Here is a 24,930-nt window from a genome sequence, read left to right as displayed (position 1 = left end):
CTGGCCCTCTGAGCGCAGCCCTCCCTGCCTCCTTCTGCACTGACCCTCTAAGCACAGCTGTCTCCAAGTAGGGCTCAAACCCACTTGCAGCTCCTGATTCAAAGGTGAGTCTGATTAATTAAGTGTGTCACAATAGGTAGTATGGTGCAGGTGGGAGATAACTGCTTCTTCAATCTTGCCTCACACATCAAAAGCAATAAAGCCTGAAGTGTCCCTGTGAAGAAAATATCTTTACAAAAAAAACACTTTTGTACTTTGCTACACTTGAATGTAAAACTCAACAAGGATTAAAGAAAATTGCCTTCTGTACCTCCAGTTTTGAAAAGTCAGATTCTTTTTAATAATTGTTGAAAGAATGAACAATGAAAAATTCAGCGTTTCCTTTCATGTTCGAACATCCTTCAAAGGATTCCTTGGGCGAAAGAAACATGGCCAATTGTACAAGTTCTAGTATGGAAGGTCAAACAGAATGGAATTGAGACGGGAAGTTCCAATCCTTTCTGCATCTTGGAAAGCATCATTCACTGAGGTTTCTGGAAGGTGGGAATGAGGAGGCCAGAGGCAGGATATGGAAGAGAGGAACTGGGGAAACAAATAGTGACTTCCCTAAAAATGTACATATTACAGAGATGGTGGTGCTGGACATTTTAAAATGCATTAGTGTGGATAAATCCCCAGCACCTGATCAGGTGTAGCCTAGAACTTTGCGGGAAGCTGGGGAAATGATTGCTAGGCCCCTTGCTGACATTTCTATCATCGATAGCCACAGCTGAGGTGCCAGAAGACTGGAGGTTGGCTAATATGGTCCCATTTTTTAAGGAAGGTGAAAAGGAAGAGCCAGGGAACTGTAGACTGGTGAACCTAACATCGGTGATAGGCAAGTTGTTGGAGGGAATCCCAAGAGACAGGAATTACATGCATTTGGAAAAGCAAGGACTGATTAGGGATAGTAAACACAGCTTTGTGTATGGAAAATTGTATCTCACTAATTTGATTTGAGGTTTTTGAGGAAGCGACAAAGAAGGTTGATGAGGGCAGAGCGGTAGACATGATCTATATAGACTTCAGTAAGGTGTTCAACAAGGTTCCTCATGGTAGACTGGTTAGGAAGGTCAGATCACATGGAATACAGGGAGAACCAGCCATTTAGAAATAGAACTGGCTCAAAGACCGCTCAACGGCGGTGTTGCTGGTGGGTTACTTTTCAGACTGATGGCCTGTGACCAGTGATGTACATCAAGGATCGCTGCTAGGCCCACTGCTTTTTCTCATTTATATAAATGATTTGGACGTCAACATAGGAGGTATAGTCCATAGGTTTGCAGATGACACCAAAATTGGAGGTATAGTTTAAAGTTTTGACAAAGATCTGTACCTCGGGTTGTGGATGAGGTTGTTGACTTGCTCCCCAGCTGGCTTGTTTTCATTCAAAAGATATAGAATTGGACCCCATATGCAAACCCATACAGATCAAAATCGTAAATGACAGTACTCACCATATCGGACCGGACAGTATATATTCCAAGCGGAGTAGAATAACATCACTTCATCTGAGGCTCCACTGATGATGTCACCTAGCTTAGTGGCAAACTGTCTGAACATGAACAAGCCAGCTCGGCAAGCAAGTCAACAACCTCTTGGAGGTGTAGTGTACAGCGAAGAAGGTTACCTCAGAGTACATGGGATCTTGATCAGATGAACCAAAGGGCCAAGGAATGGCAGATGGAGTTTAATTTAGATAAATGTGAGGTGCGGCATTTTGGAAAGGCAAATCAGGGCAGGACTAATACACTTGATGGTAAGGTCTTGAGGAATGTTGCTGAACAAAGGGACCTTGAAGTGTAGGGTCATAGGAAAGGGTAGTGAAGAAGGCGTTTGGTATGCTCACTTTTATTGGTCAGTGCATTGAATATAGGAGTTGGGAGGTCATGTTGCGGCTGTACAGGACATTGGTTAGGCCACTTTGGAATACTGCATTCAATTCTGGGATCTCTGCTATAGAAAAAATTGTTGTGAAACTTGAAAGACTTTAGAAAAGATTCACAAGAGTGTTGCCAGTGTCGAAGGGTTTGAGCTATTGAGAGGCTGAATAGGCTGGAGCTATTTTCGCTGGAGGATTGGAAGCAGAGGGGAGACCTTATAAACCTCTAAGGTCATGAGAGGCATGGATAGGGTGACTCAACAGGTTCTTTTACCAAAGGATGCAGGAGTCAAAAGCTGGACAGCGTAGGTTTAAGGTGAGAAGGGAAAGATTTAAAAGGGACCAAAGAGGCAACTTTTTTTTTTAACGCAGAGGGTGGTGCGTGTATGGAATGAGCTGCCAGAGGAAGTGGAGGAGGCTGGTATAATTAGAACATTTAAAATACATCTGGATGCATATATGAATAGGAAATGTTTAAGAGGGATATGGGCCAAATGCTGGCATATGGGAATAAATTTATTTAGGGCATCTGGTTGGCATGGACAAGTTGGACCAAAAGGAATGTTTCCATGGTGTACAGCTCCATGATTCAATGACTGTCTTATGTATAGGGCCTTGAGCTTTTATCACTGCTCACAAACAGAAATAACATCCTTAACCCCAAAATCACCACTTTTTGAGCTGCTACATGCATCACAATTAGAACGCAGATTAGCTCTGTCATCAAAGTGAGGTTAGAAAGCCAACATAAAATGAGACAAGGCTCATGCTTTGTCAGACACACTTCAGGAAGACTTTGCATATGAATGTAATTTGGCAAAGACGCGTTAATCAGCAAGAAAAAGAAACAATGAATTAACCATTTCAGCAAATCAGTCTTTGCCCAGAAGTGCTCAATGAAACGGTCTGTTTGAAAGTGTTTCCCAATCATTTCCAAAAATAGCAGCAGAGATTTGAATTTCACCGAGTTTGACCAAAAGCAGAATCTGCAATCCTTAAAATAATCAAATATTAAGCATTTGCCAAAAGCTAATATTGACACACAGGGAGGGTGCAGGGCTGCCAATTAAAACACAGCAAAAGTTTATGAAAAAGGCGATACATATTGCATATATTTAGTCTTTTTTAAAAATTACAGAAATAATCATCTCTATAAGGGGGAGATGCAAAAACAGGTCTAGAAATATATTTTGATGGTTTAATGTAGAAATATAATGGAATAACTACTTGGATATTTTGACAGTTTATGGAGTCCAAGATTTAAACAATGCACAATTAGTTTTTAAATTACAGGGTCCATCAGTAATTTCAATCCATAACTTCAAGCAAAAACAGATCAGCAAACACTTAGGAAAAGGAGGCCATTCAGCCCCTTTAGCCTGATCCACCCTTCAATCAGATCATGGTTTTTCTGGATCATTCCCTGCATCAATCCACATTGGCCCTATAAGCCAAAAAAATCTATCCACTTCAAGGTTTAATGTTGTTGTTCAGGAGAATGGTGTTGAGGAACTTATCAGCCGTGATTGAATGGCAGAGCGGACTCGATGGGTCAAATGGTCTAATTTCTGCTCCTACGTCTTATGGTCTTAGACATTTTCTTCCTCCCCAGTGACTACACCTTTTAGTGGGTGCAGTTGTTTCTTAGAGGGTGGGGAAGTGAGTCCCAGATTTCCTCTTTCCCTTTGTGACAATAAGTGCGTCTCATCATTCCCCCTTGAACTGCCTGGCTTGAATTTTAACACTCTGCTCCCCACTCCTTATTCACATTCCTCTGCAGCAGGTATATGGTCTGCTGCTCTGGTCGCCACATGATGGGGAGGATATGAGCACACTGGAGAGGGCGTGGAGGAGATTTGTCAGGATATGGTCCAGTCTGGAGTGTTTCAACTATAAAGGGAGATGAAAAACCTGGGATTGTGTTCCTGAGAGAAGGCTGAGGAGGGGGGCCCCAATTGAGGAGTACAGGCAGTCCCTGGGTTCCACGTTGGAGACCGTTCACAAGTCAACTTGTACTCAAATCAGAACACAACGTAGGACAATATAAAGCAGCTGTAAGTTCAGGAAATGTTCGTATGTCAGGTCTTTGAAATTACACTCCTGCATGGGATCACATTCATAAGTACAAGCGTTAAATCGGAGCTTTGTAAATTGGGGTCCCCCTGTACAAAGTTATGAGGGCCACAGTTAGGGTAGATAGAAAGAAAGCTTTCCCCATTCTATGATTGTATATAAGTACATGACTAAAGAATGTTTGGAGGGATGTGGGCCAAGCACAGGGAGTTGGGGCTAGTTCAGTTTGGGATTAGGGTCAGCATGGACTGGCAAGATCGAACAGCCTGTTTCCTTTCTGTACGCCTCTGTGATTCTTTATAACTCTTAAGAGGGAGATCAATAACCTGAGCATATGTTTAAGAGGAGGAATAGGAGGGGAATTGAAGGAATAATGTTTTCACCCAGAGAGTGTGATGGTATCAGGATTTCACCACCTGAAAAGGTGGTAGAGGCAGTAACCATCACAACATTTAAGATGAATCTACATGATCATGTGAGGTGTACAAGGCGGATGGGCCAACTACTAGAAAATGGGACAAGGGTAGATGGGTGTTCGATGACCGGCGCAGACACAAGGGGCTGAAGGGTCTCTGACCATGCTGCAAAACTCTGCAAACCCATATATTTTTAACCAACTTATGTTAACCTGTTAACCCCCCACCCTCCACAAAACATAGAGCATCTCTCTCTTAAATGCGCCTTCATACAGTGCAACAATGTGACATCCCATGTGGAAGATGGCACTGAGCAGCTGTCCTCCAGCGTTGCTCTGGGAGCGTCAGTGTGGATTTTGTGCTCAAGTCCATTCAGTAGGTTCAAGGCGAGTGGGAGTGATGGAAATTCTTTCTCTGTCAAGTTGACAATGGACATGAGAGCGCGGGGGACGCTGTGCAGCCATTCAGGCCAGTTCTCTGCATCCAGCTTGAGAGAGCTGAGTCACAAGGAGGGCAGAAAGAGGTTCGGCAAAGGACGGCAAGAAGGTAAATATTTTAACAAAGAGAAACCCATAGGGTCACAATGTGGGGTGCCAGAGGATATGGGGGGGGGGGGAGAGTCTGGTCACGTGGGGGTTGGAGAAGTCAGGTGAGCTGGGGATGGGGGGGGGGAACCCAGGCTAACAGAGGGTGGTGGGGGGACGGGACCCAGGCTAACAGGGGGAGAAAACCCAGACAAACGGGGGGTGGGTGGTGAGAAAAACCAGGCTAATGGCGGGGGGGAGGGGGGGGAAGAGGAAGAGAACCCAGGCTAATGGGGGGGGGGGGGGGGGGGAGGGGAGAGAACCCAGGCTAATGGGGGGGGGGGGGGGGAGGGGAGAGAACCCAGGCTAATGGGGGGGAGGGGGGGGAAGAGAACCCAGGCTAATGGGGGGGAGGGGGGGGGAAGAGAACCCAGGCTAATGGGGGGGAGGGGGGAAGAGAACCCAGGCTAATGGGGGGGGGGGAGAGAAGAGAGAGAAGAGAACCCAGGCTAATGGGGGGGGGGGGGGGGGGGGGGAGAGAGAAGAGAACCCAGGCTAACGGGGGGGGGGGGGGGGGGGGGGAGAGAAGAGAACCCAGGCTAACGGGGGGGGGGGAGAGAAGAGAACCCAGGCTAATGGGGGGGGGGAACCCAGGCTAATGGGGGGGGGGGAACCCAGGCTAATGGGGGGGGGGGGAAACCAGGCTAACGGGGGGGGGGGGGGGGGGGACCCAGGCTAACGGGGGGGGGGGGGACCCAGGCTAACGGGGGGGGGGGGGGACCCAGGCTAACGGGGGGGGGGGGGGAACCCAGGCTAACGGGGGGGGGGGGACCCAGGCTAACGGGGGGGGGGGGGACCCAGGCTAACGGGGGGGGGGGGACCCAGGCTAACGGGGGGGGGGGGGAACCCAGGCTAACGGGGGGGGGGGGGGGGCCAGGCTAACGGGGGGGGGGGGGAACCCAGGCTAACGGGGGGGGGGGGACGACCCAGGCTAACGGGGGGGGGGGGGACCCAGGCTAACGGGGGGGGGGGGGAACCCAGGCTAACGGGGGGGGGGGGGGGCCAGGCTAACGGGGGGGGGGGGGGGGCCAGGCTAACGGGGGGGGGGGGGGGGGGGCCAGGCTAACGGGGGGGGGGGACCCAGGCTAACGGGGGGGGGGGACCCAGGCTAACGGGGGGGGGGGGGGGACCCAGGCTAACGGGGGGGGGGGGGAACCCAGGCTAATTGGGGGTGGCGTTGGGCGCTCCTTCCAAGAGATAGCACGGGCGCGACGGTCCGAATGGCATCTCCAACAAAAAAAATCCTCGCCTCCGGCTTCCAAGCCGGAGTTTCATCCCACAACTAGGGCAAAACACAAAGCAAAATGGAAAGACAGAGACAAGTTTAACTTGCATGTGTGCGGTGGGGGAACTGAAGTCGCCAATTTGGGAGTTTTGTCAAGCGCCTTCCTGGAGAAGTGGCGAGACATAAAGAAATGCCCGTAGTCCTGAACGTCCAAAACAGAATAGAAATAACGCTTTCTAGCCTTTGAAGGGTTAGAATTAGCTTTGAAGAGTGACTCCCGGGAGAGCAGGGAGTTTTAGCACCAAGTTTTTGCAGAATGAGGGGATGCAAAATCCCACTAATTATTACTGTTTTACACTGACTTTTTTGCGCAAATATTGCACAAGGTGAAGCGAGACTTGTATTTTTCCCCACTTACATACGCACTGGCGCTTTCCGCCCGAATCCACTCCACTTTCCATCGCCCTAAGTATTTTGGCTCAATTATTCCCTATTTTTCCCCTCACGGAATGACAACCACCGCCGACTCTCGCTTCCGAATGTCCCGCCAGAATTCCAACGGCCATAGGCGGCCGGGCGGCGCGAGGCCCGCCGGGAGTTGTAGTTCTACGAGTCACGGAACAAGGCGGCACGGATGGGGGGCTGTTGATCCCACGGACTACAGCTCCCGACGTGCGCCGCGGCCGACGCCCGGAGGAGAGCTGCTGTCCCCGATCCTCCACCAAACAGACTACAATTCCCACGGTGCGCTGGGACACCCTTACGTTGGGGGTGGGTTGGGGAAAGAAGAAAGCGCGATCGCGGATTGGTCTGAGTAACTGTCTATCAAGGGCGAGGGGTGGCCATTCGACGCAAGCCGGGTGGGCGTGTACCCTGGTTGCCATGACGTCGGAGGAACACAAGATCCAGGGACATGTTGGCAACTGGATCCCTTGGAACCATAGACTGGAGACCAGCTCCTGCAAAAGAATGGTTTCTCCATGGATTGCCTTCTGCTCCATAAAAGGAGGCATTTAAAACAAACTGCAGCATTTTTCTCTTAAGGTAAGCTTGGAGGGTGGAGTGTTAAATAGCTTTTATTCCTTGCTTTTTCCCTCTTTCTGCCTTTGCTATTTTGTGTTTCATTTACTTTAGGAGTCGCTGATTGGGCCCAGACTTTGTTGCCCGGCCCTGTTCTTCCCCTTGAGAAGGTAGTGGTGAGCCACCTTCTTGAACTGCTGCAGCCCATGTGCTGTGCACGATGCCGTTGGGGGGTAGTTTCCAGGATTTTGACACATTGACACTGAAGGAACGGTCAATATATTTCCAACTCAGGATGGTGTGTCTGGGGTTAGGAGGGGAAATTGCAAGGGGTGGTGTTCCCATGCAGCTGCCACCCTTGACCTTCCAGGCGGAAGTGGTCATGCGTTGGGAAGGTGCTGTATGGGGATCTTTGGTGACTTTCTGTAGTGCACCTTGTAGACAGTACACACCGCTACTGAGCGTTGATGGTGGAGGTAGCGAATGTTTGTGGATGTGGTGCCAATCAAGCAAGCTGCTTTGTTCTGGATTGTGTTGAGCTTCTCGAGTGTTGTTGGAGCTGCCCCCGTCCAGGCACTATTCCATTACAGTCCTGACTTGCGCCTTGTAAATGGCAGACAGGCTTTGGGGAGTCAGTGAAATGATGCTCACTGCAGTATTCCTAGCCTCTGACCTGCTCTTGTAAACACAGTGTTTAAGTGGTCAGTCCAGTTGAGTTTCTGGTCAATGATAATCCCCAGAATGTTGACAGTGGAGGTTTCAGGCAAGTGGGCCATATTCCATCACACTCCTGACTTGCGCCTTGTCGATGGTGAAGAGGCTTAGGAGAGTCAGAAGGTGAGTCATTCACTGCCGTAGTCCGAGCTTGTGACCTGCTCTGTAACATTTGAACATAGAGGTAGGAATCTTCATATGGTTACCAGGAGGCCTCAGTCAAGTCAAGCCTTCAGTCAGGGGGATTCCACCGCAGTGAATCAAGGCTAGTCTCCAATACCAGATTGAGAGAGAGGGAGGTGCAAGTAGGTAACACAGTTGTGTAGGTAGGAAGGTGCCTCGAGCGAGTGAGTTGACAATGCAGTGTGCATTCAGGTTTGGTGCTGCCAGAGGGCTTGGGGTGGTTGGCAGTGAGTGAGGGAAGATGAGGCGGGCACTAGTCAGAGTGGTGGAGTAGGAAGGGGGTACAGCAGCAAAGATAGAGTGAAGTGAAATATCACAGTGAAGGTGGCGGTCCTTACCATGGCAGGGCAGAGATGGTTATTGACCTTCTGACAGTGCTGGGCATTCTTGCAGACTGCTTTAATCCAGGTCACAACCTTGGACCAGACTGGGACAGTCTGATGGCTTGGCTTCTTCGCTGATCGAAGTATAAGAAAGTCCTCCCCAATCTCCTCCCTAACTCCCCACCTACACTCACCTTTACTGGCTCCATCCCAACCTCTTTGACCTGTCTGTCTCCTCTCCACCCATCTTCTCCTCGATTCATCTTCTATCTGCCTCCCCCTCTCTCCCTATTTATTTCAGAACCCCCTTCCCCTCCCCCTGAAGAAGGGTCTAGGCCCGAAATGTCAGCCTTCCTGCTCCTCTGATGCTGCTTGGCCTGCTGTGTTCATCCAGGTCGCCACGTTGTTATCTCAGATTCTCCAGCATCTGCAGTTCCTACTATCTCTATAAGAAAGCCCTGTTGTCTACCAGGATATTATGCCCTTTAACCCAGTGCAACCCTTCCACATCTACACTTCAAAGTCCTCTAAGAATCTTGTACGTTTCAGTCAGGTCTCCTCTCATTCTTCTATATTCCAATGTATACAGCCCCAAACAACTTGATCTCTCCTCATAGGACAGCTCTTCTGTAACCAGGATCAGCTGAGTAAACCTTCTCTGGATTGCCTCCAGCGTCACTATATCTTTCCTTAGATAAAACTGTTCTCAGAATTCCAGCTGTGGTCTGACTAATGATAACAAAGTGTGAAGCTGGATGAACACAGCAGGCCAAGCAGCATCTCAGGAGCACAAAAGCTGACGTTTCAGGCCTAGACCCTTCTTTAATTTCAGCAAAGCCTCCCTCCTTTTACACTGCATTCTCTGAAATCCAAGGCCAACATTCCATTTGCCTTCCCTATTGCCAACTGAATATGCGTGCTAACTTTTTGTGATTCATGCATGAAGACTCCCAAACCCCTCTGTTCCGGAATTTTCTGCAGTCTTTGTCTATTTAAGTAATAATCAGTTCCCCTACTCTTCCTGAGAAAGTGCATAATCTCACATTCTCCATTATATTCCATCTGCCAAGTTTTTTCCCATTCACTTAATTTGTCGATATCCTTCTGTAGACTTTTTGTGTTGTTCTCACCACTTGCCTTCCTCCTATTTTTGTGTATTAACATATTTGTGACAAAAGAAAAGCACTTCATTGGCTGTGAAACACATAGGAACCCTGTGAAAGGTGCTATTGTAATGCAGGTTAAGATTGGTTCACTAGGATGATCCCTGGTGTGGAGGTGTTGGCTTATGAGTAAAGGCTAATCATGTTGGGAGTCTACTCATTGAGAAGAATGAGGTGATCTCATCGAAACATTTTGGATCCTTATGGAACTAGACAAGGTAAATGCTGAGAGAAGAGACTGGGACCAGAGGACATAGTCGCAGAATTAAGGGGCACCAATTTAAGACTGAGATGAGAAGGAATTTCTTGTCTCAGGAGGTTGAGAGTGTTCGAAATTCCTAGCGACAGCGAACTGCGCGGTCAGGGTCCTTGTTCATATTTAACGCTCATTTAAGGCAAAGTTGGGGAATCAAGGGTTATGGGGAAAATAAACTAGGGAATGTCAGATCAACTACGATCGTATTGAATAACAGAGTAAGCTTGAGGAGTAAACAAGCTGCCTCTTATGGTCTTATTGTCCTCGGAGAGCTAACGCTGTGTTTGGTCCCAATAGGCATGGTCCCAGGACGTTGGGCCAATGTCTTCCAACCTGGCAACAACAGACGAACCATCAGGTGTCATCGAAGGCCAGCGGGAAAATGAGAAGGGCCCGAGGAGGAAGAAACGTCACAATAGTGGGGAAGCCATGGAGAGACGGCAGGACGTGTTGGAAATCCAAGCTGAGATTGAGAGCCTGACTAGGGCCGGAAGCCAGGCCTTGGCTCAGGAGCGTTGTGGGGAGGCCCTGACTGCCTTCAAGAAGGCCTTCCTAGCTTCGCTGGAAGTGACAGAGCAGCAGGTGCAGAGGGCCTGCGCTTTCAACCTGGGTGCAGCCTACGTAGCTTCCGGCCGCCCCGCCAAGGGCCTGGACTTCCTGCTCCGCTCGCAGCCAGACAAAAGCGGGGAGAGGCAGGGCGACCTGCACTTCAACCTGGGCTTAGCCCATGAAGGGCTGGGAGACCCGCCGGCAGCCATCGAACACTACCAGCGGGCTCTGGCCCACTATCAGAGCGGGCAGGGCCACGGCGAGGCGGACACCCACATGAAGCTGGCTGGTTGCCAAGCCCGTGCCGGGGAGCTGGACCAGGCCAGTCGCTGCTTGCGCAGGGCGGGCCTGGCCTACCGGCGGGCTGGGAGCCTGGACCTGGCTGCCGTTGCCCTCAACGAGGCTGCTTGCCATATGCTGCAGTGCCAGCACTTCACCGCCGCGGAGATCACAGAGGTGCTGAATGAGTGCCGGACCGTCTGTGCCAACATCCAGAATAAGGCCCTCCTTGGTGAGTGCGCTTTCCTGGGAGTCACTGTTTCAAAGACCACACACAACCAGTAGGCCTCAGGAAGTAGGATAGCATGGTGGTTCAGTGGTTAGCACAGCCCGCTCACACCGGGGTTCCAAGCTCGATCCGACACTCGGGTGACTGAATGGAGTTTGCACGTTCTCACCACACTGTGTCTGCGTGGGTTCCCTCTGGATGCTCCGGTTTGCTCCCACAGTCCAAACGTGTGTAGGGTAGGGTGGATTGGCAATGCTAAATTGTCCTGTAGTGCCAAGGGATGTGCAGGTTAGGGTGGATTGGCCATGCTAAATTGTCCTGTAGTGCCCAGGGATGTGCAGTTTAGGGTGGATTGGCCGTGCTAAATTGTCCCATAGTGCCGAGGGATGTGCGGGTTAGGGTGGATTGGCTGTGGTAAATTGCCCCGTAGTGCCCAGAGATGTGCGGGTTCTGGTGGCTTGGTCATGGTATATGCATGATTACAGGTAATCGGGGGGAGATCTGATTCTGGGTGAGATGCTCTTTGGAGAGTTGGTGTGACATTCGATGGGCTGAAAGGCCTCTTTCCGCACTGTAGGAATTCTATGATTCTGCGAAGCATCATTCCTTTCACGAGTTTGGTCTCTGTCATTATGTAGGGAAACCATTAGCAGCACCATGAATATCCCTAATACTGGTTGGAGGATAAACATCGGACCCATGGAGATCCCATCCCCAGCGCTTCTCTGACATGAGAGGCCAAGGGGAGGAGAGAGGAAGGGAGTGGAGCAATATCTAGGATTGACCCCTCCGCTGGAAAGGTCACTATTCTGACCCCACACCTGCTGTTTGGTTGCAGGTTGAGTCTTAGGGTTAAGGTCAGGAGGAGGCATTTGTTCCATTTTTCAAACATGAAGTGAGTGCATGAAGTGACATCCAGGGAACTTGTCTCCTGCCGATACAGGACTGTTGTATTGTGGGGACGGAGAGGCCTGAGAAGGCAAGGGGGCAGTTTGGAATGGGCAATAAATGCTGGCTTAGTCAGCAATGCCCAAATCCCAAGGACTGTTCCCCTCTCTCATTCCTCATTCCAGGTAGCACCGTCTCAGCAATTCACCCTGTGAACCCACTGCGGGATCCGATCTATTCCAATATGATTGCCTCTCGTTCTTCTAAACAGAAAAGGCCCTTCTGCCCATTGAATCTGCACTGACATAACTATTACAAAAAATGCACTTGTCTCATATCCCTGGATGTTGTGGTATTTGAAGTGCTCGACCAAATATTTTTGTTCAAAGGCTGTACGGTTTCTAGCCTCCACTACCTTCCCAGGCAGTATGTCCCAAATTTCCACCACCCACTGAACGAAAATGATTTTTCTTCCCAAATGCCCTCTGAATCTCCTGCCCCTTACCCTAAAACTCTCATGATTGACCCGTCAACCAAGGGGAACAGCTGCGCTCTCTTCACCCTGTTCATACCCCTCATATCATATACACTTCAGCCATGTTCCTCATCGGTCTTCTCTGCTCTAAAGAAAACAATCCAAGCTGATCTAGTCTCTCCTAATAGCTCAGTTTCTCCATCCCAGGCAGCATCCTGGTGAGTCTCCTCTGTGCGCCCTCCAGTGCTATCACATCCTTCCTGTGGTGAGGTGACCAGAACTGTACACAGTACGTCCAGCTGTGGCCTGACTAATGCTCTGTACAACTCCAACATTACCTCCTTGCACTGATACTCTCTGCCATGACTGATGGACCCAAGTGTCCCATACGGCTTCTTAACTATGCTATTCATGTGCTCTGCCGAATTCAGGAATCTGTGAATAATTACTCCAAGATCCCTCTGTTTCTCTAAGCTATCCAGTGTCCTGACATTCGTTAAATACTAATTTATCATGTTCTTCCAAAGTGCAACACCTCACACTTATCAGGGTTAAATAACATTAAGTTTCCCAAACTGAACTAGTTCCACTTTGGCCCATATCCCTCAAAACCTTTCGTGTTTCCATGTACATGTCCAAATGTCTTTTAAATATTATCATTGCACCCACATCTACCACTTCCTCTGGCAATTCATTCCATATACGAACCACCCTCTGTGTGAAAAAGTTGCCTCTCAGGTCCCTTTTTAATTTTTCTCCTCCTTGATGATCATGAAAACCCATTGGGTTCACTCATGTCCTTCAGGGAAGGAAGTCTGCCCTGAGAGCCTCATCAATTGTGGTCAAAGGACTCCATCATGGGGAAAGGAAATCTGCTGTCCTTGCCTTGGAGAGAGCAGGCAGGGAATTGGAACTGAGGCTGAGATGAGATCAGCCATGACCACATTCGGCAGTGGAGTGATCTAAAGGGGTTTCGCCCCTTGTCCCAGAACTATCACCTCTCGTCACAGTCTGGGCCTGCACATGACTCTGGGCCTACATGTGACTCCAGACACCATGCCATGACAGAGGGGGTTTGACCTCTCAACCGTCCTCTGAAACAGTCCTGAGCGAGACACTCAGCTCGAGGGGCAACTAGGGACTTGGTAGGTGGAGAGGGGTGGGGGAAGGGAGCAACATTTGCCGGCAACACTGGTTGGCTCACCGTGACACTGTCTCTGCTTCCACCTCCCAAAGGGAAGCTGTACAACGACATTGGACTCAGCTACTCGCAGCTGAAGATGTTCCTGCAAGCGGCGGAGTGCTTCGAGATGGCCCTCCCCTACTGCCGGCGCGACGGTCTGGATCGGAGGAAGGAGGCCACCGTCCTCCAGAACCTCGGTGCTGTCTACAACACCTCGGGCAACTACAGCAAGGCACTGGCCTTTCACCAGAGCGCCGCAGCCTTGCACGGTGAGGAGTCTGGCAAGGGTGGAGGAGGGTAGGCGGAGATGTCTGGGGGAGACAGCTGCTCCCGAGGCTGGTATGCATGGTGTTGGGGGGGTGGGGGGGTGGTGCAGAGGAACGCGCACGGTGATGAGTTCGAAACCTGTGTCCTGGGCTAATACTGTCTAGGAACAAGAAACAAATGCAACAGAGAAACAGCTCAATAATGGTTACATTGGATGACACAACTGACCTGGCCTCCTGTAAATAAGAGCTGAACCAAGAGCAGGCCATTCAGCCCCTCAGGTTTGCTCTGCCATTTAATACGAACATGGCTGATCTCATCTCAGGTTCATTTTCACTTTCCTGCCTTCTCTCTGTAGCCCTTCAACCCATTACTAACTAAAAATCTGTCTTCTTCTTACGCATTCACATGATGTAGTCATCATTGGCTAGGCCAGCATTTATTGCCCATCACTAATTGCCCAGAGGGCAATTGCTGTGGGTCTGGAGTCACATGTAGGCCAGACCAGGTAAGGATGGCAGTTTCCTTCCCTAAAGGGCATTAGTGAACCGAACAATTGGCAATGGATTCATAGACATCATTAGACTCTTAATTTCAAACTTTTATTGAGTTCTAATTCTACCATGTACCATGGTGAGATTTGAACCCAGGTCTCCAGAACATTACTCAGGTCTCTGGATTAACAGTCCAGTGATAATACTACTAGGCCATTAGACAGGGTTCTCGATGTTCCAGCACCAGAGAGTCACAGTCTAATCAAAATGAGAGGCAGGACTGAGATGAGGAGAAGTGTCTTCCCCCAGACAGTGGGCAGCCTATGGAAGGGTTCCGCCACAGAAAGTGGTCGGGACCGGAACATGGAATGTTTTTAAGAAGGAGTTGGGTGTAGATCTCAGGGCTAAAGGGGTCAAAGCGGGGACCGAGTTGGATGAACAATGGACAATGCCTGGCCCCAATTTTCTGTCGCTCAGTGCAGTGCACAGAAACTGTCCATGGAAGAGTCTGTGGCCTTTGTAATGTTCAGCAGAGATAGCAGTAGAGGCAGGAGATGTAACTGAGGTGGAATCACCTGTCACAGAACCCAACAGCTGCTTGAAAAAGAGGGATGCATCGTCAGAACCTCTCGTCTTGTGCCATTCGGCCCCTACATAATGTCTCCTCCTTAAATTTATTCATTGTTCCTACATCCGTTGCACTCTGGAATTCCACAGATCCACTACCCTTTGAGAGAAGTAATTTCTCCTCATTTCTGTTTTAAATCTGCTGCACCTTGTCCTAAAACTAGGACCTCTTGTTCTCGATCTCTCCACAAGGGGAAACATCCTCTCCACATCTACTTTATCAAACCCCTTTAGCATCTTATAAGACCATAAGAAACAGGTACAGGGTGCTCGTCCATTACAGCCTGCTCTGCCAGTCAATAGGATCACGACCAAAATGACATTCTTCACACCGGCTTTCCGGTGTTTTCCCCATCACCCTCAAAACCCCTACTGATCAAAGGTAAAGTCACCACAATCCCAGACGGCTGCTCTTTCATTAGAGAGAGTTTGCTGGCGGAGAGGTTCACCATACCACAGGCGATCATTGTGTTATAGAGATATACAGCACAGAAACAGACCCTTAATCCAACTCGTCCATGCTGACCAGATGTCCTATATAAATCTAGTCCCATTTGGCCCCCATCCCTCTCCACCCTTCCTATTCATATACCCATCCAGAAGCCTTTTAAATGTTATAATCGTACCAATCTACACCACTTCTGCTGGCAGCTCATTCCATACACACACCACCATCTGCATGAAATGTTTGCCCCTTAGGTCCCTTTTATTTCTTCCCCCTCTCACCTTAAACCAATGCCCTCTAGTTTTGGACTCCCCCACCCTGAGGTAAAGACCTTGCTTATTTACCCTATCTCCATGTAATTTTATAAGCCCCTTTAAGCTCACCCCTCAGCTTCCAGTACTCTAGGGAAAATAGCCCCAGCCTATTCAGCCTCTCTCTGTAGCTCAAACCCTCCAACATCCTCACAAATCTTTTCTGAACCGTTTAGAGTTTGACAACATCCCTCCCATAGGAGGAAGATCAGAATTGAATGCAATACCCCAAAAGTGGCCTAATCAATGTCCTGTACAGACACAACTTGACCCTCCCAACTCCTATACTCAACGCACTGACCAATAAAGGCAGGTGTACAAAACACCTCCTTCACTGTCCTATCTAACTGGGACTCCACTTTCAAGGAACTATGAACCTGTACTCCAAACTCTCTTTATTCAGCAACTGTCCCCAGGACCTTATCATTAAGTGTATAAGTCCTACCTTGATTTGCCTTTCCAAAATGCAGCATCTCACACTTATCTAAATAAAACTCTATCTGCCACTCCTCAGCCCATTGGCCAATTGGATCAAGATCCTTAAGGTAACTTTCTTCACTGACCACTACACCTCCAATTTTGATGGTCATCTACAAACTTACTATTTCCCTTATGTTCACATCCAAATCATTTATGTAAATGACAAAAAGCATTGTACTCAGCACCGAGCCTTATGGCACACCTCTGGGCACAGGCCTCCAGTCTAAAAAGCAGCCTTCCTGTACCACCATCTGTTTTCTACCTTTGAGCCAATTCTGTATCCAAATAGCTAGTTCTTCCTGTGATGTAACCTTACTAACCAGTCTACCATGTGGAACCTTGTTGAACACCTTACTGAAGTTTATATAGATCACATCCACTGCTCTGCCCTCAACAATCCAGCTCATTACTTCTTCAAAAAATTCAATGAAGTTGGTGAGACACGATTTCCCTTGCGCAAAGCTGTGTTGACTCATCAGTCCTTGCCTTTCCAAATATACATAAATCCTGTCCGTCAGGATTCCCTCCAACAACTTGCCCATCACCGATGTCAGGTCACTGGTCTATAATTCCTGGCTTTTCCTTACCATCTTTCTTAAATAGTGTTAGCCAACCTCCAGTCTTCTGGCACCTCACCTGAGGCTATCGATGATACAAATATCTCAGCAAGGTCCCCAGCAATCATTGCCCAAGCTTCCTGCAGAGTTCTAGACTACACCTGATCAGGTCCTGGGGATTGAACCACCTTTATGCATTGTAAGACATCCAGCATCACCACCTCTGTAATATGGACCTTATTAAAGATGTTGACATATTTTTGCCCACATTCTATGTCTTTCATATCCTTCTCCACAGTGAACACTGATGCAAAATACTCACTCGGTATGTCACCCATCTCCTGTGGTTCCCCACGGAGGCTGTCTTGCTGATCTTTAAGGGGCCATTTTCTGTCTCCAGTTACCCTTTTTGCCTTAGTGTATTTGTTGAATCCCTTTGGATCCTCAACTCTATTTGCCAAAGCTATTTCATGTCCCCTTTTTGCCATTCTCATTTCCCACTTAAATATACTCCTACAGCCTTTGTTCTAGTCTAAGAATTCATTCAATCCCTGCTGTCAAGACCTGACATACACTGTCTTCTTTTTCTTGATCAAAACCTTAGTTTCTCTAGTCATTCAGCATTCCCTACACCTAGCAGCCTTGCCGTTCACCGGAACAGGAGCATACTGTCTCTGGATTCTCGTTATCTCAATTTTGAAGGCTTCCCATTTTCTAGCCATCCCTTTACCTGTGAACATCCTCTCCCAATCAACTTTTGAAAGTTCTTACCTAATACCATCAAAATTGGCCTTCCTCCGATTCAGAACTTGAACTTGTAGATCCAGCCTATCCTTTTCCATCACAATTTTAAAACTGATAGAATTATGGTCACTGGCTCCAAAATGCTCCCCCACTGACATCTCAGTCACCTGCCCTGCCTATTTCCCAAAAGTAGGTCGGGTTGGGAAGGCAGGAACTGCACCGTGATCTCAACTGGTATAGAGATGGAACACATACTTCACTCTGCATCGCAAAGCAGCCATCCTACCAACTGAACTAACCGACCTTCCCTGATATACCCGGATTGGATCAATGGAGGAGTGATGGCCTAGCAGTATTATCATCAGACTGTTAATCCAGAGAGCCAGGTAACATTCTGGGAACCTGGATTCAAATGCTGCCGTGGCAGATGGATTTTGAATTCAATAAAAATTCTGGAGTGAAGCATCTAACACTGGTCACAAATCCATTGTCGGAAAAACTGTCTGGTTCACTAATGTCCTGAGGGAAAGAGACTACCATCCTCACCTGGTTTGGCCTATGCATAACTCCAGACCCACAGCCATGTGGCTGTCTTTTAACTGCCTCCTGGGCAATAAGGGATGGGGCAGTAAATGCTGGTTAGCCAATGACACCCAGGTCCCATGAATGAATTTAAAAATATTCCCTTTCATTCCTCCACACTCCATCAGGAATAGAACTAAACTGCTCAGTGTCCCTTCATAAGGTAGCTGTGAAATTAATCTAGTGAATCTTCTCTGAACGCCCTCCAATGCAATTACATCCTTCCTCAAGAAGGGCAAACTGTATACAGTACAACATAGAATCCCTACCGTGTGGAAACAGGCCCTTCAGCCCAATAAGTCCACACTGACCCTTGGTGCATCCCACCCAGACCCATCCTCCTATAACCTACCTTCATCCCTGAATACTACGGCCAATTTAGCTTAGCTAACCCACCTAAACTGCACATCTTTGGACTGTGGGAGGAAACCGGAGCACCCGGAGGAAACGCACGCAGACATGGGGAGAATGTGCAAACTCTGCGCAGGTAGTCACCGGAGGGTGGGGAATTGAACTCGGGTCCCTGGTGCTGTGAGGTAACAGTGCTAACCACCAAGCCACCATGACACAAACACCAATGCCTTAACAAGCAGAACCCTATTTTTATGCTCAGAGATAATGGGAACTGCAGATGCTGGAGAATCCAAGATAACAAAGTGTAGAGCTGGATGAACAGAGCAGGCCAAGCAGCATCTTTGTGCTCCTGAAATGCTGCTTGGCCTGCTGTGTTCATCCAGCTTCACACTTTGTTACCTATTTTTATGCTCCATTCCTTTAGCAATAATTGCCAAAATTCCATTTAGCTCTCTTACTATCTGCTGTTCCTGTGAGTCTCAAGCATAATGTCACAGCAAATTAAGTGACAGAATTGTCAAATGTCAGAGGCCTAAGAATAGCTAAATTGAGGCTGGCTTGTGGAGGGACACAAGGTAATGAGCAATAGGGAAAGCTGGGAACTGTGTTCTACTGATCGGTGAGTGTAATGCTATTGGGTTCACCATACATGAAGTGACCAAGACATGGATCCACTCGGTCGCCAGCGAAGATGCCAAAGGCAGGATTCCAAGAAGCAGCTGTTTGCACGAGGTGAGCAGGGGCCCTCCCCAAGTAGGGGACCATCCTGATCCATCCAGCCATTACAGATTTCCCATGTCTCTCTGTAGGTTCACTGGGAAGCCGGAATGCACAGGGCCAGTGCTTCTGCAACCTGGCCTACGCCTACAGTCAGCTCGGAGACCATGAAGACACAGCAGAGAATTACCTGCATGCCCTGCAGGCCTTCAAAGATACCGGTGAGGTGGTCAATATAAAGGAAACACACAGTGGGGAGCAGTACACAGTGTGTGGGGGTACAGAATGCGGATTATAGGAACAGTACACAGTGTGCATGGATACAGAATGGGCAGTACAGGAACAGTACACAGTGTGCATGGATACAGAATGGGGAGTACAGGAACAGTACACAGTGTGTGGGGATACAGAATGGGGAGTACAGGAACAGTACACAGTGTGTGGGATACAGAATGGGGAGTACAGGAACAGTACACAGTGTGCATGGATACAGAATGGGGAGTACAGGAACAGTACACAGTGTGCATGGATACAGAATGGGGAGTACAGGAACAGTACACAGTGTGCAGGGATACAGAATGGGCAGTACAGGAACAGTACACAGTGTGCAGGTATACCGAATGGGCAGTACAGGAACAGTACACAGTGTGTGGGATACAGAATGGGCAGTACAGGAACAGTACACAGTGTGCATGGATACAGAATGGGCAGTACAGGAACAGTACACAGTGTGCATGGATACAGAATGGGGAGTACAGGAACAGTACACAGTGTGTGGGATACAGAATGGGGAGTACAGGAACAGTACACAGTGTGCATGGATACAGAATGGGGAATACAGGAACAGTACACGGTGTGCATGGATACAGAATGGGGAGAACAGGAACAGTACACAGTGTGTGGGATACAGAATGGGGAGTACAGGAACAGTACACAGTGTGTGGGATACAGAATGGGGAGTACAGGAACAGTACACAGTGTGCATGGATACAGAATGGGGAGTACAGGAACAGTACACAGTGGGTGGGGATACAGAATGGGGAGTACAGGAACAGTACACAGTGTGCATGGATACAGAATGGAGAGTACAGGAACAGTACACAGTGTGTGGGATACAGAATGGGGAGTACAGGAACAGTACACAGTGTGCATGGATACAGAATGGGGAGTACAGGAACAGTACACAGTGTGTGGGATACAGAATGGGGAGTACAGGAACAGTACACAGTGTGCATGGATACAGAATGGGGAGTACAGGAACAGTACACAGTGTGTGGGGATACAGAATGGGGAGTACAGGAACAGTACACAGTGTGTGGGATAGAATGGGGAGTACAGGAACAGTACACAGTGTGTGGGGATACAGAATGGGGAGTACAGGAACAGTACACAGTGTGCATGGATACAGAATGGGGAGTACAGGAACAGTACACGGTGTGCATGGATACAGAATGGGGAGAACAGGAACAGTACACAGTGTGTGGGATACAGAATGGGGAGTACAGGAACAGTACACAGTGTGCATGGATACAGAATGGGGAGTACAGGAACAGTACACAGTGTGTGGGATACAGAATGGGGAGTACAGGAACAGTACAGTGTGTGGGATACAGAATGGGGAGTACAGGAACAGTACACAGTGTGCATGGATACAGAATGGGGAGTACAGGAACAGTACACGGTGTGCATGGATACAGAATGGGGAGAACAGGAACAGTACACAGTGTGTGGGATACAGAATGGGGAGTACAGGAACAGTACACAGTGTGTGGGGATACAGAATGGGGAGTACAGGAACAGTACACAGTGTGCATGGATACAGAATGGGGAGTACAGGAACAGTACACGGTGTGCATGGATACAGAATGGGGAGAACAGGAACAGTACACAGTGTGTGGGATACAGAATGGGGAGTACAGGAACAGTACACAGTGTGCATGGATACAGAATGGGGAGTACAGGAACAGTACACAGTGTGCATGGATACAGAATGGGGAGTACAGGAACAGTACACAGTGTGTGGGATACAGAATGGGGAGTACAGGAACAGTACACAGTGTGTGGGATACAGAATGGGGAGTACAGGAACAGTACACAGTGTGTGGGATACAGAATGGGGAGTACAGGAACAGTACACAGTGTGCATGGATACAGAATGGGGAGTACAGGAACAGTACACAGTGTGTGGGATACAGAATGGGGAGTACAGGAACAGTACACAGTGTGCATGGATACAGAATGGGGAGTACAGGAACAGTACACAGTGTGTGGGGATACAGAATGGGGAGTACAGGAACAGTACACAGTGTGCATGGATACAGAATGGGGAGAACAGGAACAGTACACAGTGTGCATGGATACAGAATGGGGAGTACAGGAACAGTACACAGTGAGCATGGATACAGAATGGGGAGTACAGGAACAGTACACAGTGTGTGGGATACAGAATGGGGAGTACAGGAACAGTACACAGTGTGTGGGATACAGAATGGGGAGTACAGGAACAGTACACAGTGTGTGGGGATACAGAATGAGTACAGGAACAGTACACAGTGAGCATGGATACAGAATGGGGAGTACAGGAACAGTACACAGTGTGTGGGATACAGAATGGGGAGTACAGGAACAGTACACAGTGTGTGGGATACAGAATGGGGAGTACAGGAACAGTACACAGTGTGTGGGATAGAATGGGGAGTACAGGTGCAGTTTACAGTGCCCGGGGACGTAGACTGTGACCTATGGGACAGTATACAGTTTTTGGGGATAGAGAATGGGGAGCGCAAGGGCTGTTAACAGTGTGTGGCGAGACAGTTTTAGCAGGCTAAAAGCATTTACCCCTCTGATAATTTAAATCAAAATACAAGCTTCCAATCTGTAACGACAGGAATGGGGGTCCGCTTCTGATAATTAATCCCGAAACATCCAGAAAAACTTGTCTTACCTTGCCTAATCTATTAAACTGTTTCAGAGAAGGGAGGTTATATGAAAGAAAACGCCTGATATTCACTTTAAAAGTAACATGTAACGATTTTTTTAAAGCTAACAGCAAACAAATTAATAGAAATACCAACAAACAAAATAATTCCCCCTTAACTACTAACTATTCCCTAAGTAAACCAAATTCTACTGGTATGCTGTTCCAATAAACACAAATCCGACTTAATAAACGCAAGTAATAAGAAAGTAAATTGAAATTTAGTCTCTCAACATCTACCTGCCTTTCTTCTACTGTTGTTAAGTCACAGATAGCTTTCTTCCACTGATCTGGCTGTCAGGGATGTTTTCTCTGTGAAGTCTTCTATGAGGGCTCTTAACTAGGAGTGACTTTGCAGCTTTTATGGCTAGATGGTGCTTTCTTAGAGAGCTTAGCGATTCCTTGTGAGACCTAGGTGCTTATTTCTCAGTTGGGGGTTCTCTCTCACACTGACTTTCAAAAACCCGCTCCTTATAAACCTTGAATGACATATCAATTTTCTTACAATAGCATTGGTACAAGGTTGCCAAAGCCATCAGATTTAAATTCAGAGATAACAAGGTGTAGAGCTGGGTGAGCACAGCAGGCCAAACAGCATCAGAGGAGCAGGAAGTCTGATGTTTCGGGCCTAGACCCTTCTTCAGAAAAAAAAAATAAATTCAATTGGCTTTCAATCGCTAAGTGCTCGGTTTAAATCATTTGGCTGATTCCAGCTAGTTGTCAAAACATCAAAACAAGCTGAATGTTTACAATCACACAGCCGATTGATACATGTCTCAATTTCAGAACTTTCTGTACATCTTCAGCTATATACCAACATATTCTATATTAATTTCTAAGCTTAGAAAAGCATTTTACCTCCTAAAGGCGGCAAGCACTTTTCTCCCTTATCATTTCTTTTACAAACAAATTATAGCTTCCTGCCTTCCAATGCATGATTACTCCACACAAGTTTGTAACACCTGTAGCTTTATTTGTTAAGTCTGACCCTGATAGGGGTCCGCGTGGCGTGGGCTGTCGCATTCCCAATGCATTGCAGACAAAGTCTCTGACCGCCCACATCACAGGGCCCTCTTCTGCCTGGGGTTGAGCAGTTGCCTGGTTTCTTGCAGCGCCAACAGCCTGAGGCATTTCGTCATCAGTCAAATGTCACATTGAGGTGGCAGAGGAGATCATGGTGCCACACGCTCTTAAAGGCTGACATTGCCACCACTGCACCCCCCCCCCCAACCCTTCCGTCATGACAATGTCTGGGCTGGTAAGGGGTGCAAGAAGCACATCCTCAGAGGTCCAGGAGGTAGCTTCTGAAGGAGAATGGTGGCCGTACCTGCAAGACACAGGAGAGGGAAAAGGTGTGGTAGCCAGTGATTACAACTGACAACTGGGTTAATGCAAAAGTTACAAAGGAATGAAGAGTGCTATTGACGGGACAACAAGGTGTAGAGCTGGATGAACACAGCAGGCCAAGCAGCATCAGAGGAGCAGGAAGGCTGACGTTTCAGACCTGGACCCTTCCTGCTCCTCTGATGATGCTTGGCCTGCTGTGTTCATCCAGCTCTACACCTTGTTATTTCAGATTCACCAGCACCTGCAGTTCCTACTATCTCTGCTATTGACGGGATGTGGATGTCTCGGCATCCCTGCCCAAGCAGCCCAGTCTTCTCCTGCAGTGGTCAGGATTCTCTCATGGGGCAAGGAACCTCATATTGAGCACCCCTCCCAGGTTCTATCTCCTTCCTTTCACACCCTCGTGGGATGTGGGTATTGCTCGCCAGCCAGCATTGATTGCCTGTCCTCAACTGCCCCTCGAGAAGTTGGCGGTGAGTTGCCTTTTTGAACTGCGGCAGTCCCCAGCATGGTTTAGGGACACCTATAGTGCCGTCAGGGAGAGAGTTCCATGATTTTGACACTGAAGGAACAACCGAAGTATTTCCAAGTCGGTATAGTGAGTGGCTGGGAGAAGAACCTGCAGGGGTGATGTTCCTGTGTCCTTTTAGGGGGTAAAGGTCACGGGTTTGGAAGGTCTAAGCATCTTGGAGAGTCGCTGCAATGTGTCTTGTAGATGGGACACACTGCTGTGACTGAGCATCGGTGGTGAAAGGAGAGGATGTGGTGCCAACCAAACAAATTGTTTGTTCTGGATGGTGTCGAGTTTTCCATACTGGTATCCCACCCCCTACCCTATCCCTGTAACCCTGCATTTCCTCATGGCCTATCCACCTAACCTGCACATCTTCGGACTGTGGGAGGAAACTGGATGACCCAGCAGAAACCTGACCAGATACGCAGAGAATGCACAAGTTCCACACAGACAGTTGCCTAAAGCTGGAATTGAACCTGGGTCCCTGGCACAGTGAGACAATGGTGCTAACCACTGGGCCACCTAGGCTTCTTGGGCGTTGTTGGAGCTGCACCCATCCAGGCGAGCGGGGAGTATTCCACCACACTTGTGACTTGTGCTTTGTCAATGGTATACAGGCTCGAGGGCAAGTCAGGAGGTGAATTATTTGCTGCAGCATCCCCAGCCACTGTATTTATGTGGCTGGCTCCACATGTTGCAAGTGGATGGGGATTGCTGATTGTTGATTGGGATTTGCCTTGGAGATCCCAAGAAGGCTGTCCTTTACTATAAGCAGGCCCTGGAGAAATCCCAGCAATGGGCTGCCTTTTCCCATCATGGTTGGAATTCTGCATTCAATTCTGGACTGCCTGCTTTAGGAAAGATGTCATTAAACGTGAAAGGGTGCAGAAAAGATTTACAAGGATGTTGGATGGTTTGAGCTATAGGGAGAGGCTGAATAGACTGGGCTTGTTTTCCCTGGACTGTCAGAGGCTGAGGGGTGACCTTATAGAAGTTTATAAAATCATGAAGGGCAGGCATAGGGTGAATACCC

General features: G+C 48.4%; 2 protein-coding genes across 3 annotated transcripts in view; one reads left to right on the top strand and one right to left on the bottom strand.

Annotated features, from left to right (window-relative positions):
• The window catches only part of iqgap3 (IQ motif containing GTPase activating protein 3), a 151,949-nt gene extending 145,176 nt beyond the window's left edge, over positions 1–6,773 (bottom strand). Inside the window, exon 1 of one of the 2 annotated variants that reach the window (XM_048525688.2) lies at positions 6,638–6,773. In XM_048525688.2, coding sequence (XP_048381645.1) covers positions 6,638–6,680 — 43 coding nt within the window. In that variant the 5' untranslated portion in view covers positions 6,681–6,773. The remainder of the gene's footprint in view (positions 1–6,637) is intronic. The other variant, XM_048525689.2, reaches the window with a different exon arrangement.
• A 361-nt stretch (positions 6,774–7,134) lies between these two features.
• Positions 7,135–24,930, top strand: part of LOC125449689 (tetratricopeptide repeat protein 24) — a 40,825-nt gene continuing 23,029 nt past the window's right edge. Inside the window, exons 1-4 of the mRNA XM_059642988.1 lie at positions 7,135–7,263; positions 10,176–10,938; positions 13,535–13,750; positions 19,152–19,280. Of these exons, the coding sequence (XP_059498971.1) occupies positions 10,200–10,938; positions 13,535–13,750; positions 19,152–19,280 (1,084 nt within the window). The 5' untranslated portion in view covers positions 7,135–7,263; positions 10,176–10,199. The remainder of the gene's footprint in view (positions 7,264–10,175; positions 10,939–13,534; positions 13,751–19,151; positions 19,281–24,930) is intronic.

The sequence above is a fragment of the Stegostoma tigrinum genome, chromosome 47 (genome assembly GCF_030684315.1).
Source record: "Stegostoma tigrinum isolate sSteTig4 chromosome 47, sSteTig4.hap1, whole genome shotgun sequence".
NCBI classification, from domain to species: Eukaryota; Metazoa; Chordata; class Chondrichthyes; order Orectolobiformes; family Stegostomatidae; genus Stegostoma; species Stegostoma tigrinum.
Note: the sequence above shows the minus strand (reverse complement) of the source record. Positions and strands in the feature narration are given on the sequence as shown.